The sequence below is a fragment of the Micromys minutus genome (genome assembly GCF_963924665.1).
Source record: "Micromys minutus genome assembly, chromosome: 15".
Taxonomy (NCBI): Eukaryota; Metazoa; Chordata; class Mammalia; order Rodentia; family Muridae; genus Micromys; species Micromys minutus.
Genome location: NC_137984.1, coordinates 21,692,593 through 21,710,707, shown reverse-complemented (window position 1 = coordinate 21,710,707; position 18,115 = coordinate 21,692,593). Strand labels below are relative to the sequence as shown.

The 18,115-nt window shown below is 41.1% G+C and overlaps 1 protein-coding gene across 3 annotated transcripts in view; it reads right to left on the bottom strand.

Moving 5' to 3' along the window:
* Positions 1-18,115, bottom strand: part of CP (ceruloplasmin) — a 45,205-nt gene that overhangs the window by 7,420 nt on the left and 19,670 nt on the right. For 2 of the 3 annotated variants that reach the window (XM_080929403.1, XM_080929404.1), the window contains exons 10-18: positions 16,108-16,258; positions 14,457-14,669; positions 12,776-12,983; positions 11,483-11,622; positions 10,097-10,225; positions 7,906-8,012; positions 5,982-6,198; positions 5,480-5,619; positions 4,331-4,493 (exon numbers count right to left, since the gene is read on the bottom strand). In XM_080929403.1, coding sequence (XP_080785529.1) covers positions 4,331-4,493; positions 5,480-5,619; positions 5,982-6,198; positions 7,906-8,012; positions 10,097-10,225; positions 11,483-11,622; positions 12,776-12,983; positions 14,457-14,669; positions 16,108-16,258 — 1,468 coding nt within the window. Of the gene's footprint in view, positions 1-806; positions 923-4,330; positions 4,494-5,479; positions 5,620-5,981; positions 6,199-7,905; positions 8,013-10,096; positions 10,226-11,482; positions 11,623-12,775; positions 12,984-14,456; positions 14,670-16,107; positions 16,259-18,115 lie in introns of those variants that run through there. The other variant, XM_080929405.1, reaches the window with a different exon arrangement.

Sequence of the window (18,115 nt, the reverse complement as noted above, 5' to 3'; positions counted from 1 at the left end):
CGATGTTCGTATCTGTCATTTTAGTTGCTTATTTGCTGGGTTGATTTGGTTTGTTTTAAAGGCGTGGTTTTTTATGTGTATGTGTGTAAGTCTGAGTGTGTGTATGTGAGTCATGTGCATGCAGAGACCCCAGGAGGCAAGAAAAGGTCACTGGGTCCTCTAGAACTGGCGCTGCCTGTCATGGGCACCCGAGCCTAGGTCTGCTACAAGAGCAGGTACTTTTAGCCTTTGAGCCAGTTTCCAGCCCTGTTAGTAAACTGCTGTTGCAGACCCTATAGTGTCCCCCAGCACATTGCCAGAGCCCGTGAACCCAGTAAAGGTCTGCAGTATGTCTATTCAACAGTGTTTCATGGAACCCCAATTTCAAGTTCTCTTATTAGCATTTTTAAATTCATTTATTATCTGCATTTTATTTCTTCAAAATGTAACATATTGGATTCTGACTTTCTCTATTTTCAGACAGCGTCCTTTGACTATTTTTCAGATTTTCACAAAGTGCATCTCGGTGTCTTCATCTCTCCTTCTGTTCTGTACCCCCTCGCCCCATGGTTTGTTAGACTTGATGAGAAGAGTGGGAGACGGTTTAGTAAACTTTATAGTGATCCCGTGAGAACATCCAAGGACAGCGTCTGATCACATGGTTTTCTTTATTTGGTGCCACTTTGCAGAGTCCTTTCAGTGCAGGTGTAAGTGGACTGTGTAAAGCGATTTTATTACCCAAGGAGCAAATACGCCTCATGATACAGTCTGTTGATCTGTCCATCCTTCGTATTACCAGTCCCCTCACAGATGAACAGTTGTGTGGCTTTGATTTTTTTTTTTTTTTTTTTTTTTTTTTTTTTTTTTTTTGGAAAGGTTTGAAATGACTCATTGCTCTCCTTTTCCACTTAGCACCAATTTATTTCTTTCAGCCATACTTAGTCTATATAGAAAAAGAAGTTGTAAGATGATTACTTAAAATAGTATATTTTATAAGGTTAAAAAGTCTGCACATGGGTGCTATACATGTATTCTGTTTTTTTGAAAATATTAGTTACTTTGATTAATTCTTAATCCATTCATTTTTAATATATATTTTAAAATCTCCCATTTTACTGCTGCTTTAGTGAAAGAAAATGTATTTTCTTCTTTGCAAAAGATCCCAGTCATAAAGGTGAAAAGTAATAAATGCACTGTAGAGGATCTTGGCAGACACCACATTCCCCAAAGCTCAGAGTTCAGCCGTGATACGGATGAGCACATCCAGGGTCTGTGTCAGCCTGAGCCTCCCATGGTGACAATTGTTCTGTTTTACAAAATGTCCCTGAGGGGATTAGACCTGGGTTTGGTTCCCAGCACCCACATGCTGGCTCACAACTATCTGTAACTCCACTTCCAGAGGATTTGGTGCCTTTTTAGGACCGCATGAGCACCAGGTACATACTTGGTGCTCAGGCATGCTTGCAGGCAAAAGATCCGTGCACATAAGATTGAATTTAAAACAAAGGCAAAATTGAGATGCTGTCCCTCAGGATCTGTGTATGAGCTGGGGTTTTCCTTGAGTATGGTGGGATGGTTGCTGAGATCGGAAAAACAGCTCTAGCTTCTAATCATTTTAAAAGCAGGTCTTGGCAGTGATGGTGGCTACACAGAAGAAGGTATTTGTGAAATACAGATAGACATATTTGCACAGAGATATATTCAAGTGCGATACAAAGGAGGACAGGACGGGGGATGGAGAGAGAACAAGAAGGCAAAGGTAACTTTACAAGAACAGAAGGAAGGTTTGAGAATTCTTTCTCCTGTACCCTTTTCTATGAGCCTTAAAATATGTCTAAAAACTATTTCAAAAACTCTACCTCGTCAAATGAGTAGTTTTAGATATTCACCGGAGTATTGTAATAGATCTGTTTAGCTAGAACTGCAGGTATGTGCTGTCTGAATTTGAGAAATTGACAATTAAGCCAGCTTTCCCACTTCAGTTTGTATCATAAAGGTTATCTGACAAGTTAAAGTTCAATAAAAGTGCTCTTTACGCTTTATGCTCAAAGGAGGTATTTATGTGTTTCTTCTGATAGGGAAAAAGAAACATCCAATCGACAATGGTAGATTAGCCACTATTTTTAACTAATCTTTTTTTCTTCAAGAGACAGTTGTCACCTGATGTATAATGTTAACAGGTATCATTTTATTTCTGTATGGTTTTGTTAATGAAAGGCAGTGATTTTTTGAGATGTTGAGCTTTATCTAACATATTTAAAGATTTAGACTTTTCTATGGGTAGTTCAGACCTGTCGTCTGGTACTCTTTCAGTCATATATCTTTTCTTGTCAAAGTCAGATTTCTTTTGAATATTTTCCATGTTCTTTTTTCATATTGGTTATTTGCTCTGTAGTTCCCTCTACTGTTTTAAAAGCACTCTTCTTCTTAAACAGCCATTACCTACCTCTCCCTTTCCCCCAGGTTTGTTATGGAAGGTTTTAGCATTTTTATGTGCAGGACCACCCTGTGGCAGTATCTCCTGGGTGCTAAACATTTGCATACATAGATTCTCAAGTGCACCTTCCTCTCCATTACTTTTTGCATGGTTTATGATGCAAGCAAGCTCCTTCCTCTCTCATTCTTCCTCCTCCCCTCTTCCTTCTCTCTTCCTCTGCTTCCTCGATTTTCCTCCCTCTCTTTCCCTTCTGCCCTCTGCTTCCTCGATTTTCCTCCCTCTCTTTCCCTTCTGCCCTTTCTTTCTTTGATATGGGTATATTACTTATATGTATGTGTATCTGTACGCAGTTGTGTGACTTGTATCCAGAGACCAGAAGAGGGCATTAGATTCCCTAAACTGGAGTTACAGTACACAACTGGAATCACAGAGGGTTGTGAGCATTTAGGTGCTGGGAATTGAACCTTGATCTTCTGGAAAAGCAGCCAGTGCTCTTAACTGCTGAGCATCTCACTAGCCCTGCAAGCTTGTTTATTTAGAACAAGGTTCTCAGCCTTGTAATGCTGCAAGCTGTTAATACAATTCTTCCTGGTATGACCTCCAACCATAAATTAATTTTTGTTACTTCATAACTTTAATTTTGGTACTATTATTAATCATAATGGACATATCTGTTTTCCGATGCAAACCCTGTGAAAGGATCCTTGGACCGCCAAAGGGCATGCAACACACAGGTTGAAAATCACTAATTTAGAGACTGTTTCCCATTTTCTTTCTTAGTCTTGTTGACTTTTTACTTTGGGTCAAGTTATTGGTATTAAACCCAGCAGTTCATTTGCTTTTTTGAGTCTTGGGTAGTTTTGTATTACCAGTAACTGCTCTAATGAAAGTAGTTTGTTTTTTGTTTGTTTGTTTTGTTTTGTTTTCAGAGAGATATTGGTGTAAGAGCAAAGGTGACATCTTTATTTATAATAAGTATAATCTTGAGTGACTTTTAGATTTGTAATACTTGGACTGAGGGTGCAGTTCACTAGTAATAGTCTTTCCTAACATTGACAAAAACATGGACTCTGTCCCTAGGACCTCAGCATATTCACACACACACACACACACACACACACACACAGACACACGCACACACACACACAAACACGCACACACATGCCTATTTTATTTTTAAGGAAGAAGCATATTCTACATGTAACTTTCTCCAGTTAGATTTGCCATTTCTAATTCCAGTAATTTTCAGCTCAGAAGACCTAAAGCCTGTAAAGTACAGCGCTGGGATGTCACTCTGTATATTTTTGTTGGTGGTTTGTATCCACAAAAAAGATGCATTTTCCTGTGCTCTGTGTATGTACACACGGGTGTGTATCTGTGTGTCTGTGTGTACTTATACATGTCCGATCTGAAGAGTAAATATTTGTAACTTTAGTTTTTTTCAGATCCTTTGTGAACAGAACAGCTCTTCTCTGCCATCTCGAAAAGAACTGTTCTGGGTGGTGACTGAAATCACACTTGGTTGACTGGTGTTTCTCTTAGGCGGGAGCTGCTGAAAAAAAGTTAATGTTTCCTCTTAAGAAAGAAGTAAAATCCTAAATGTTCATTTGTAAGTCATGCTTGCTCTTTTGTTTAAAAAAAAAAACAAAACAACTACTAATGTGATTGTTTTCTTAAACCAGCTTTGTTGTGATGATATTGTCAAGTTTGTGTCCTTTGTGCACTTAGCCTCAATACCATTCTAGCTGTCAGCCAGTCAGTGATACCTTCCGCTGGCCTATCAGTAAAACCTTCCTATTTGCAGGGAGAGAAGGAAGGCACCAGGACAGCCAATTCACAAGTGCCTTATACTGGGAGATGTATTTAGGCAAAGCATTCATAATGTCTATCTAGAGACACTACCTGGATATTCACCTTGATTTGGTAAAACAGTGTAGGTAGTCACCATCCCAGCATGAACATGGTCGGTCACGTGGCAATGCAGTAGCCAGGTTCCAGGTGTTTGGGGAAACATTTCTAGGGTTTGGTATGTTCCAGGAAAAAGGTCAAAGACATCAGAACTGTGCATTCCCCTGTGCTTTATTAGAAAAATGACAAATATGAGAGTTTATTTAATAATCTTTAATTCGCTGGGTCAAAATATTAAAAAAAAACATTTTTTTAAAAAAGAAAAATGAATCCCTCCATATTTTATGTTCAGAAATTTGTAGTCCTCACCTAAACCCTCAGAACTCTGAGGCATGAAGGAAAATGTGGAGGGATGCATTTATTAGCCAGGACTGTGCCCAGTGACTGCCACAGTTCGGGCTTGCAAGCACACTGTGGTCCCACATCAACTTTCCATGGTGCTTGGTTTATAGACTTACCTTGTTTATCAAACTGTAAGGCAAAGAACATGTAAAGGAAGCAAAAGAGGATCGACAATCTAAATCACACAGACATATTCTCAAACATGTTGCTGGCATATTTCTGTGGCAATAATACTGAAAGCTCATAGTGATATATGTATAGAAAACAGTACAGATTATAAAATGGACATTTTTCAATATGCCTGTGGTTTTTTGTTTGTTTTTGTTTGGTAGCTTGTGAAAATTCTACATTAATTTAAAAACAGGGACAAAAATGTGTCTTCAAGAGGACGGTTGGTTTCCCAAGGTGTCGGTTGGGTAGAACTGTGTTCTGGGGATGTCAGCTTGAAACCTAAATGATACAGTTTAAGATGTATACATGGTACAGTTCACCTCATACAATGTAAGAGAGAACTTGGAATGGGCAGAGCTATAGTGAAGCCTTGTTCTCATCTCTGCTTCCTCACCGTTATGAGAATTGAACACTTCTGCCTTCTCTGTTAGCCTTTCCATTCAGAATATGTGTACAGAACAAAAGACAGAGAAACCTGCAAGGGTAAGGAGAGCCAAGTGTGAGGGGCGGGTGTGTCAGTGGGGACTGCAGTGCCCTCCCTGCAAGCTAGGCCAGTGTCTTTCACAGGTATCTCTCAGGAAACGCATTCTTGGCTTAATTGTATTAAGCAGAGCAGGAGAGAATGCTGTGGGCGTCTCTTACCTTGTACTGGAAGCTGTGGCCGTGGAAGTGTACAGTGTGCAGGTCTATCTCATTGCCCATTCCCATCACATACCAGTTGACCTCATCTCCCACATGCATCGTGAGGCCTTGTAGGTTTCCGAACATTTTCCCATTAATAGCTGAGGGAAATGTGATATGTTTCAGAATGGTTTAACCCGTAACAGTAATAGAAAATATTACTAGGTTAACATGACAGAGCTTACTTCACTATAGATGGGGAAAACAGTGCTTTCAAGTTCAAAAGTATCATTGATACTTTTCAAGTTACTTATATGAAGAATCTTAATCCTAATTGTGGATTTATTTAAAAAGGAGTGAGGATTTGAAATTGGGAGAAAAATGAGTAAAGATTTTAAACATTTTGGTTTTTGAACAGAATTTAATGTTATAATATTTTAAAATAAAACAGCCCTACAACATGATTTCCTTTGAAAGAAGAAAAGGGTAAAAAAGGAAAATGGCTTAGAATAGTGTCTCATACCATGCATTTTATTGCTTTCTATGAATTCCTCGTTGTCTTTGTTTACTTTCTCAGGGTGATCAGAGTATGTTTTGATGTTATCATCTAAGTACCAAGACTCATTCTCATCAAATACTAGAAACAAAAGGGAAAACTCCATTTTCTTTTTAGGATTGAATACTTTGACATAAGATTTCCGACAAACAATCAATGGGCCGATTAGCCCACTATAGAGATCCTGAAAACAAGCAGAAACTACAGTTATCCTAGAAGTGATGGTCAGGATTTCAGAGAGCTGGGACCTTACCCGCAATCCCAGCCCTTTTGGAGGGACTGACTTTAGTAGGGTACCTTGCCCAAGGGGAAGCTTTAGCATCTTCATACTTAATGTGGTTGAGCTGAAACAGTGATGAAGAGTAGGTTATGTGGCTGATGTGGAACTTAGATACGTGCAGAGGCCAAGGACTAGCCTAACTAGTGAGCTACCCAAGTGAACAGTGTCGGTTGTTTATTTCATAAACTCATGAACTCATCACTGTGAGCCAAGTATTATGCCAGTTATTTCATATCCACGGCTAAAGGAACCACCTTTCGCTACAGGAGCTCATAGGAAGAGAGGCAATGTGTGGAAGCCCAGGAAGTTGTCCATTGTCATGGAGAAACAGTGCTAATGAATACTGTGAAGTGAACTGTGAACGACCACAGTTAACTCTAAAACAGCATTTGCTGTGTGTGGCCAGGCGTCAGTGATGGCCGACTTTGTCTCGGATCATCCTTGAGCTGTATTGTACTAATGAAATTCAAGTCGTGTCATAAGTAGTTTCTGAGACATGATGACAGCAAATCCACATTTTAGTCTAGTCAGATTAGTCACATGAAGGTAGACTTAGGGGGGAAAGTGTGTAGCCTGGGAAGCAGCGTTTGGAACACAAGAACTGACAGGGCTGGAGCGGGCTGAGCGATTGTAGGGTCAAATTGGGTGAGAAAAGTGGTTCCAAGCTCCTGCTCGGTGAACTTGTGCTGCTGTTTGTTTGTTTAATATATTTGCTTTACATCCCAATCGCAGCTCCCCTACCCCCATCCTTCCCTCATTCAACCTCCCCCCCATCCCTCCTCCCCTTTTCCTCTGAGAAAGGGGAAGCCCACTTTGGAATCACCCTGCCCTAGCATGTGAAGCTATTGCAGGACTAACTAGGCCTCTCCTACTGATTCCAAACAAAGTGACTCAGTTAAGGGAAATAAGATCCACAGGAAGGCAACAGATGCACCCCCCCCCCCCAATTTGGGAACCCACAAGAAGACCAACTGAGGCATCTGCTACCAAAGAAGAAGCATGGGCTGGACCTATTCTCTCTTGCAAATATGTAGCAGATGTGCTGTTGGGTTTTTTGTTTGTTTGTTTGTTTGTTTGTTGCAACAGGAAGTAAAGGAGGTGGAGGAAGACTCTTTTAGAAGGGTACCTATGTCTGGGGATTTCTGGTGTAGATGTCCAGCAGGCATCTGCATTGACAGTTCAGGAACTGGGAAGGGATTCTGATCCAGATTGAGTCCTGCAGAGCTGCGTGCTTGAGGTGGCCATTAGGTGTTTTTATTTTTACAACATTTTAGTCAACAACACCCACAGCTCTGATTAGCTATTGGGTTTGCAAAGTACTCTGAAGTGACACATCTCAGTTCTTTGCATTTAGTGTTTTCATACCAAAAGAAGCCTGAAATACATTGGTTTTAAATTCTTATTAGGTGCTATCAATAATCAATAGGTATGAGAGAATTATAACTTCATATTTAAAAGCAAACAAACCAAAAGTGTAAACTGAACTAGATTAGAGAACAGTTTATATTTCTGGGATTTTGACAGATTGGAGCACAGGACAACTCTGGTAACTGTATCTGCTTTCAGTTGTCCATCTGGAGAATCTTACAAAAGAGATGGTTTCAAGTTTACCTTAACTCGATCCACGGTTGAGTAATAAGCCCATGGAATGCAAGGTGAATCCTCTCTTCCAGCACCCGACCTTTCTGGAATTTGCCATATATAAACACGAGTTTCACCTAAATTAACCAAGAGTTACATGTCTGGTTACATTCAGTTAGTATCCAACACACATAATGTGTTTTATATGCATATACAATTTATATACACATACAATATATATACACATATAATGTATATGCATATATTAAGCCTTGATAACTAGTGATCCAGAAAGTAAAGATGTCAAGATGGTTGTTAAAAAATAATAGTACTCAAAATTCTTCCAGTAACTTAGCTTTTTAATAGTGAGTGTATATGTATGCAAGCACACATGTGCCACATGTGAAAGTATATGAGAGTTCTGTGTTCCAACCCAACCATATGGGTTCTAGAGATGGAACTTGAGTAATCAGCCTTGGCAGTAAGCACCTTTAACTACTGAACAACTTCGATGGTTTGGAAGTCTCTTTCTAAGACACACTTAGGCATTTTATGTTCTTGTATATATATTATGAATTAATCAGCTCTTATTCACTTGCTGAACCAAAAAGACTTAGGAGAAGGAGGGGAAGTAAAAAAAAAAAAAAATAGGGTGGTCATTTTAATGTCATAACTTGAAAAAACTGCATGGATCCATCTTTAACTACTCTGCCACAGAACTTCCGTCCACAGGCCTTTCACTATATCTACACACAGGTTCAGACTCCCCTCTGTCTGATTTGTTTACATAGACCTTGCCATTTCCTGCAAACAACACTATCTGGTTAACACTCTGGGGTCTGAAATCCTATACAAAAGAACCAAGCAAGCATTGAGGTCTTGTCTTAAGGGATGTGTAGGCGTGTTTCCCTTCCCTCAAACTATCACTTTTAGCCCCAATTTCCTCATTTCTTGCCCAAGCAGAGCATTTCACTAAGAACAGAAAATGTAAATGTTAAACATATAATGTGAAAGACCCATCCATTTCCTGCTGGCCACATTTATTTCTATCAATCTGTCCTTTGAGCCTGCTCTGTTCCCAGGGATGGGTTCCTAAAGCTGTAGAGTCATCCTCAACACCTCCATCCTTACCTCAAGTGCCCAAGTCCCAGCAGGCCCTTTGGTGTCACTTTAAAGTAGAATTGCAGGATCATAACCTCTTGCCCTTCATCTGGTTCAGGGCCATGCCAAATCTTATTTATTCGAATTCTTGTTGATTGTAATTTTTTCCCAGAGTTTAGTGCAGGATTTACCTAATTGACCCCTAATGTTGCCCTTTCTCCCCTACAGTCACTTAATCATCATGAATGGTCCAGAAAGCTGCTTAAGATCCTTAATCAGATAACTCATCCTTTGGATCCTTAGGTGAGTGTGTAGTATAAACCCCGAAATTCCTAATCATAGACCCTAGGGCCCTTCCTCCCTGTTACCTGAGCTGCACCTCCCGAATCAATTACATCAATTACGTGTCACCTCCAATGTCGGGCTCTACTGTTTGGCTTACCTGACAGATACCATTGTTACCTTGATGAGTCTCTTTCATAGCTTTGCTAACAACTCAGTGTTATCTATGTTTATCTTCCTTAGCCGATCAAGTGAGAAGTTTTGATTTATCTTCCTTTAAGTTGTAAAAGTAATTCTATGGAGCACTCGTTTTATTTGATATATTTGGGAGCTGATACATTTTTTTAAACCTTTTTCTATCAAATAATTTTGTTGTTTTACTTTGGTGTGTATCATATACCTCAGTTTTTATCTTAACTAAACATCTGCTGCGCTCCTGGGACATGCCAGAGACAGGGTTTAAACTCGGGTTTTAAAGTTCTCAACTGCAGACATTGTCTGAGAGACTGGTACCCCGTGGTGCAGTGAATGCCACCTCAAATATGGTCTAGTTGAGTGAAGGGGGCATCTTTCTAATTTAGTCTTCCATCTCTGTCAGTTTCCAGCACCTTCATGTTTGTTTTACAGCCCTTTGGCAAATAGTTTTGGTATAAAATGTGTGTGTGTGTGTGTGTGTGTATGTGTGTGTGTGTAACCAAGAGCCAAAAGAGCTGTTCCTTGTATGCGCTCACCTTCCTTTGCATTCCCTCTCAGCACGCTCATTTGGAAGGACTGCCCTTTACAACAGCTAGCCTTTGTGGAGTGGTACCTGTGCGCTACATTCCCCTCCGCTCAGTACCTGGTAACGTTGGGACAACTGTAGGACTCTCTGTTTTCACCCCATGGGCATGTATTGAATATGGCCTTGTTGCCATATTTTTAAAGACGACTTTAACTTTGTCTCCAACATCTGCATGAATCAGGGGACCTGGTAAAAGCGAAATGGAAGGTTAGCTTAGTAGATTGGAATTTCTGTCAGTGATAAAGGCAAAAATCGGGTAACTTTTCAACTTGTTCTTTTCTTTTTTGCCTGTGGTTCTGTTACAGTTCATGATTTATTTCTAGCCCCAGAAGATACATATAAGAACACTAGAGATGGCTTCTCTAAATATAAAGAGCATAATGTATCTCTTATGCAGAGGTGTAGCCTAAAAACCCCCGAGGGTCTAGGTCTAACAGGGAGAGCTGATGGCAGGCCAGGAGCTACTTTGCACAGCTTCCTCTCAGGACTCAGTATTTGCCCTTCTGCCCCCCCCATGAGCCTGGAGTTAGGACTGAACCCCCCCCCCCCATGAGCCTGGAGTTAGGACTGAAACCCCCCCCCCCATGAGCCTGGAGTTAGGACTGAAGGCGGTCCTTCAGCTTCTGCTCCCCAGCTAACTGTAGCTTTTCCTGCATACTTCTGCCACCCATTAGCACTAGGGCAGTGTTTTTCAACCTGGGGTGTCAAATGACCCTTTCACGGAGGTTCCGTGAGACCATCAGAAAACAAAGATATTTTACATTATGATTCATAACAGTAGCAAAATTACAGTTATGAAGTAGCAAAGAAAATGATTGTATGTTTGGTGGTCACCACAAAGGGTCACAGCATTAGGAAGGTTGAGAATCACTCATCTAGAGGATCTCAGGAAGGAAATTCTGATGCCATGGGACCACGGAAAGGCTCAAGGGTGTGGCACCTCGTGGATTTCAGGTTGCACATTTGCCTTAATGTGGTTCCCGAAAACCTGAAGGTAACTTTCTCTTGGTTCTCTGTAAGGAAACACATTTTCTCACCCCCATATATATACTTTTTCTTGTAACTGATTACATCTTAATTTTTCAAGCAAAAGAGACATTTCTTTTGGTGGGGGTTGGTAGAATAAAAAAGAATTTGGTTCAGGTATTTATTCAGAAGTATTTCCTGGAAACTTCACCAAAACTGTAGGCACCAAGCACAAATAATTTTATCGGTCTGTGGAATGATGCACTATTCCTGACAGAAATAAGTGATATCCTCTGTCTTCCTCAGCAAACACAAACTTTTCTCTGTTTTAATTGGATGATTTTTTTTTTGTTGTTCTGTTTTGGTTTGAATAGCTTTGGCATATGAAGTAGAAAAATGCAGCCTCTGCCCATGATGCCACAGGCAGGCAGCTCCTGCCACTAACACAAGGCTACCAAGATGGGGCCGCCACCTTACCAAGGATGCTCAAGTGCTTGTCCTCAGCTTTTCTCTTCACCTGTTCTCTGAAGGTGCTGTCAGTGAACTCTCGATACACAACCTTCTTATACTTTGATCCTATAAAAAATTCTTCCTTATCCAAAAATGCATTTGAAACGCTAGAAAAGGAGAACCCGATACAGGTTAGTATTTGTTTCCACGGAAGAAGAGAAAATAAGTTTTGAGTAAAGATTCTTGTGAATAATTATGCTCCTTAAAAGCTATTTTCCATCCCAGTGAGAAAAGAAAGCTTTAAAACAGTGAGATGTGAGAGAGAGACCTGCCCAGGGCGCTGCTTCAGTCCTGGTCCTGACTCTTGCCTCGTTAAGTGATGTCTTGATCCTTGCTATCTGGAGAAAGGAGCCTTAGTTCTTATGCCCCTAAAGAGAGGCCCAGGTCAGATCGTCTCATGGTTTCCCACTCTAAAATGCTATGAGTCTATGGTCAGTCAAGAACCAGTGCAATCTTTTCAGTCAATGGGAACTGAAATGGCACATTTTCTTTAAGTTTTAGTTAAATAATGGTTCCTTTTAACCACTCTATTCAAATCCCCAAAACAACCTTTTAGCCCTGTCTATATCTCAGACCACACTTAGCACCGAATTCACAGTATCAAGCTAGCCACTGTCAGCCAGGGTACTAGGCACCCTGGGACTACCTGTCCCACTGCTCAGACTAGTTCCTCAGATCATGTTCACATGAGGTCACATGATGAAGGTGACATGACAGAGGAGGCATGCCTGGGAAAATAAAAAGAGGGCCACTTGGAGCATCAGGTGATACCACATGATGCCGAGATGAATGTTTCTAACATTCCCGAGGCCATTTTTTACTTGGATTTATTCTTTCTGATACATTTTTTTAAACAGTGTTTGCGTCATGAATGGCCTTGGATGTAGTTTTCTTTAGGATCTTAGTGGAAAGAACTGCTGAGGAGTTAAGAAGCTCATAGCGGATTTAAGGCTACGGCATGGCCGATTATTAAACTAGCAATGAAATCAGGAGGATGAAAGAAGCCACACTGGGTGAGTTGGAAGGTGAGTGACAGTCCACCAGCAAGGCAGTGGGGCCGCAGAGTCAGTCGGAGTAGGTCACAGAAGGTATCTTAGGATGGCAAGAGAAGTGGAAATGAATGGCCATAGGTTCCCAGGAAGTGATCGCTGCTGTGGTCTAATGCAGCTGTTGCTTTGTTCTGAGGGTTGGCAAACCCTAAGTAAAGGGAGACAGAAAATTATAGCTGAGCACATCAGGAATCTGAGACTGGAAAGTTACTTTTGCTCTTGCAAATGATGCAGCTCCTTTTCCCAGTCCCTGCTTGGTGCATAATCCCATTCCACCTCCACCGCTGCAATATAGTAGGTCCTTTCTCCCAGGTAGACAGTGACATCTTCAAACTGCCGCTTGCATTGGCCCACAGTGTATTTTTGCTTCATGCCACCTGTGTAGTGATCTGTTGTAAGACACTCAACATCAAAAGACCCTGGAGTGGCAAAAGAGGGAAACTTGTCACGTTTTTCCTCAGTATTTTTATTTCCCAAACTTAGAGTGAATTATTACCTCAGGCCATTAGGCTTTCCACACCCCTGATCCTCACACCACCCACTGCTCACCCTTCACCAAACGAAGAAGTTTGTTCGTTTGTTTGTTTGTTTGTTTTTCACTGTTCTAAGAACCAGCAAAGGGTGTATCTGTCTCAGGACATCTGTTGGTCTCCCAGCCCAGAACTTCACAGATGAGGGCATATAGCTCATGCTCACTTTTACCCATCACCCCTTCTCCTTCCTTTTATTCATGGGATTACAGTTACCTGATCCCGTAGCACACAGTGAATCAAGTGAGGCCAGAAACAGGTTATTATATTCTCACGATCTGATTAACATCCTTGCCTCCTTGTTTTAAGTTGACTTAAATCATTGAGAGCCAGGCCCACAGATGTGTCTAAATGTGCTTGTCTACAGTTCTGGTAAAGAGCACCCAATTGTAATCATCCAGCAGGCTAACCTCACATCAAAACTGTAGAGGCAATATGAAAGCTTATGTGCAGAGCACAGGTAGGAGTCATTTTTGCCTGCTTATCTTTAAAAGTTATCTTTAAGCCAGTTATCTTTAAAGGGACCTTAACTGAAAAGGGCCCATCTTGGAGTCGGAGATTCTGCTGTTTGAAACAAGGATCTCTCTATCTCTCTCTCTCTCTCTCTCCCTTCCTCTCTCCTTCTCTCCCTCCCTCTCTCTCCTTCCCTCCTTCCCTCTCCTTTCTTCCCTCCCTCTCTCCCTCTCTCTCCACTTTCTCTTTCCTTCCCTCTCCCTCCTTCCCTCCCTTTCTCTGTTCCTGCCTCCTTCCTCTCTTTCCCTCTCTCTCCCTTTCCTCTCTTTTTCTCTCCTTATATCATCCTACTCCACCCATGTGTCAGAATTAGGTCCACCTGATGTCTGCTCCAACAACAGAGGCCCAGTAACCCTCCTAAGAGAATGTCTACTTGGGAGGCTTTTAAAGTTTATCACACCGTATGCTTTTCTATAGAGTTTTCAACCAAAACTATATTTACTGTCTTGGTAAATTTTATTTCAATGTGACATGAGCTAATATTTGAAAGAAGAGATACTCAACTGAGAAAATGCCTCTATAAGATAGAGCTGTAGGGTATTTTCTTAATAATGGATGGGAGAGGGCCTACCACCTTGTAAGTGGTTCCGTCCCTGGGCTGCTGGTTCTGGGCTCTATAAGACAGCAGGCCAAACAAGCCACGAGGAGCAAACCAGTAAGCAATATCCCTTCACTCCCCTGCATCAGCTCCTGTCCTGCTTGAGGTCCGTTCTCTCCCAACTTCCTTCAGTGATGAACAGTGATACAGAAGCTAGAGTCAAATAAACTCTTTTCTCCCCAAGTGTCCCTGGTCTTGGTTGTCCATCACAGCAATAGTAATTAAGGCAGTGAGCAATAAGAGAAATGTACCTTCCATGTCAGGCTCCATGAGAAGGGTGACACTTTTATGTGGGAATAGGTTTGCAGTGTCTCTTCTTTCCTCTTTGGACAGGTACGTATTTCCGGAGAAGTAAATCCCATGCACATCCGCCTCATTTCCAGCGCTGAACAAATACCACACAGTAGATTCTCCTAGACACATATTGAGGCCAGGCTGATTGCCATACATGTATCCATTCATGGCTGCAGAGGTTGGAGGAGGAAGAGAAAAAGGTTTAAAGATAGCATATCCTGTGAAATAAAAAGTCCTTCGGGACTTCCTCATGTAAGGCCACATTTAAGCCTTCATGTTGTGTGTCGGTCAGAAATGCCTCTGCTATCCCCAGAGCAGCCTGGACACAGGGAGGAGATCTGAGTTCACACAGCATGCACTTGTGTGTCCCACCACCCCGGGCCGTGTTTGTGAGCTTGTGTGTCAGGATAACACCAGCTTACCCTGAGTGTCACACCTTGGCAGTATGTTTGTTGTTTCACATGCAAAAAGTCCCTGACTCATCAGAAAAAAATCAGGGAAAATCATGTGTAGGGAAGTTTCTCACTCTGCTGATTCCAAAAGATGATATTGTAGAATTTAAAGTAATATTTTAAGGATTGTGGGTAGTGTGACTAAAATTATTGCAGCTTAAAAATTAATCTGTATTGCAACTTTATAATTTTTACTTCTACCAACTACAATACTGTTTAAATTAGCTAAAACATAATGTATCGGATGATCATTTTCATTTAAGCAAAATGGCTTGGAGGCTCCCTTGGGTTTTAATAATTTTAAAAGTTGTAAGTTGTTTCTGGTGAGCACTCAAGTATAAAACTCAGGATGGCACAGAGCTCTTCTTTTTGGGTCATTGAAAAGTAAGAGAAGCCTGTCCTTACTGGGCTACGAGTGAGAAAAGCAGCTGACCTATTCTCATATTGCGTATGCCGTCAGAACCGGGTAAAGGATTTGTTAAGTACACATTCCTGGGACTTTCTCCAATGTTTATAATTCAGCAGCTCAAAAGTGGGTCCAAATATTTCCAGTTCTCGCGAGCTTTTAGGTAAAACAGGCTGTTGATCTAGGGACCACACTTTAAAGACACGTTCGGGGCCAACAAAATAGCTCAGTTGATGAAGGCACTTGATGGTAAACCCACTAGCCTCAAGTAAACCCCGAAACCCAAATGCTGGAAAGAGAAAACTGTTGTCCTCCGATGACATGCCACCTACTAGTACTCTCTCTGTTCTGTTCTTCCTTCCCATCTCCACTCTCCTCTAAATAAACACATAGTTTTTAAAAGACACATTGGATATCCCTGAGTTCGAGGCCATCCCGCTCTACAGAGCCAGTTCCAGGAAAAGAAAGTCTGTCTCAAGAAACTCAATAAGTAGATAAATGAATGAATGGATTGATGACACCTTCATCAAATTGGCATGTCTGCTATACTTGGCTCTTCTGAAGTGATATTGTTTTTTTTGCTCGTTTGCTTTTTATGACCAAAGATATTGCCTTCAGAACACTTCTAAGTATTTGTTGTATATAATGGATGCAGAGTAATGAAAATTGCTGTTCACTGGGGTTTTACTGATGCCATTATCTATATAGCACTGAAGTAGCCTGGGCAGGTGAAAGAGATACAGGACTCACAGTGCATCTTATTAGACTCCTGAAAGTCTTCATCTTCCTTATCCACATGATCAGGTGCAGTTGTGAACATCTGGATATTATCATCCAAGAGTAAGCTCTCATTCTCATCAAACACTGTGGCAAGCAAGTAGAACTCCTTGTCTATCCCTTTCTGCAAACCAAAACAGCAATGAGACGAACATAGGACAAGTAAAGCAAAAGAACTCTGCATACAATACTCTGTGTATAAGCCATTTCTAGAGGAGTGAACAGAAGTTTCAGTTTCCCTTTCAAACTTGGCCAATGATATATTCCATTCGGCCACCCAAATTTTTGCTTGTGTCTGTTGAGGTAACCTTTTTCCTTCATGCCCATATTGCCAATATAAATTGAACCACTAAAATAAGTTATTCAAACACATGTGTTGCGGTTTAGAATTGAAATGTCTCAAAAGTCATCTGTTAAAAGATTGGTTTCTAGCTGATGGCTATTGGGTGGTAATGGAGACTTTAGATTAAGTTCGGTTAAAGGGACAAGGTCACTTGGATTGTACCTTTGAATATGGCAGAATCTGTCCCTCTATCTCTCTCTCTCCCATCTCCTCTCCCTCCCATCTCATCTCTCTCGCTCCTCCCCACTTTCTCCCTTTCTCTTGTATACTCCTTGACTATCTATGAGCAATCAATATGTTTCCATCATGAAGAAGAGCTTTCTTCTAACATGCGCATGTCTGGTTCGCTACAGCCCAGATGGAATGAAACTAGCTGACTATGACTGAACCCTATAAAACCAAGAGCCAAAATAGATCCCCATCCTTTAAGTTACTTGTCTTGGCTATTTTGTTGCAGTGATTAAAAAAAAAAAAAAAACAGACAAAACTAATGTGGGAATATCTGTGTGCTAGAAATCAGGAAACATGCCCTCCATGTTCATGAAACCAGCAAGCGTTCCTATAGGCCACAGAGATCATCTGTATTGAGGAAGTGGCATGCCAAGGAGCTAGAAGATGGATCCATACAACCTTCAGGCAGATTAAAACAGAATAAAGAAGAAAGTACAAACACTACCTAGTTTAGAAAATTGTCCAGTCATTCTGAAGGCAGTAATTCCATGGAATCAAAGCAAATGAGCTCTCGGGGAAGAGAACCCTGAAGCCTTGTTTGTGTTTCTCTTATGATTCATTCAAGTGGAACATAGTTGTCAAAGTGAGAATGGCTAAGTACTGTGCAGAGTTGACAGTTAGATCCCTCACAAAACTGCATCAGCGATGAGGGTTGTCTAGTCTGAGTTTCTTGATGGTTTAGATACATTTAAGTTACCCAAGCTCCTGTAAGTAACCCCAGTGAAGTCACTAGTTCATTGAGCTAGACTTGGGTAGGATCATTTCTTTGGGCTACCGATAGCCTGTTTGGGGTGAACAGATACTTATTTTCATCTTCATGGGAAAGCTCTAACTACTAGTCTTAAACGTGGTCGCCTTTCATTTTTGGTTTTTTGAGACAGGTTTACAAGTTTCTCTGTCTAGCCTTGTCTGTCCTGCAACTTGGATCTATAGATCAGACTGGCTTCAAAGTCACAGAGATCCACCTGCCTCTGTGCCTGAGTGCTGAGATCAAAGGTTAGTGCCACCGTTCCTGGCCAAATGTGGTGCTTTTGTCTCAAGCACTAGGGCTGCAGAGCACGTGTCTCCAGGTCCAGTTCAGAAGACCTTGTCTGTATAATTGTACTTGTTTTGTTTGTTTGAAATAGGGCCTCATGTAGCCCAGAACTGCCTCACACTGTAGGTAGCTGGGAATATTCTCAAGCTCTTTATTTTTCTTCTTTGATTTCCCAAATGCTGGGACCACAGGTATACGGATCACGTGACAGGATTCCTTATCTCCAGAGATAGATCATAAAACACTTACTTTATAGATTTAAAAAAAATTGATGGGGTTGTGGTGGTAAATCAAGTGGCTGGTTTTTGTTGCTAATTTTATCACAAAAACAATTATGCGTCCCATATATGATTCAATTTCTGATCCATTTG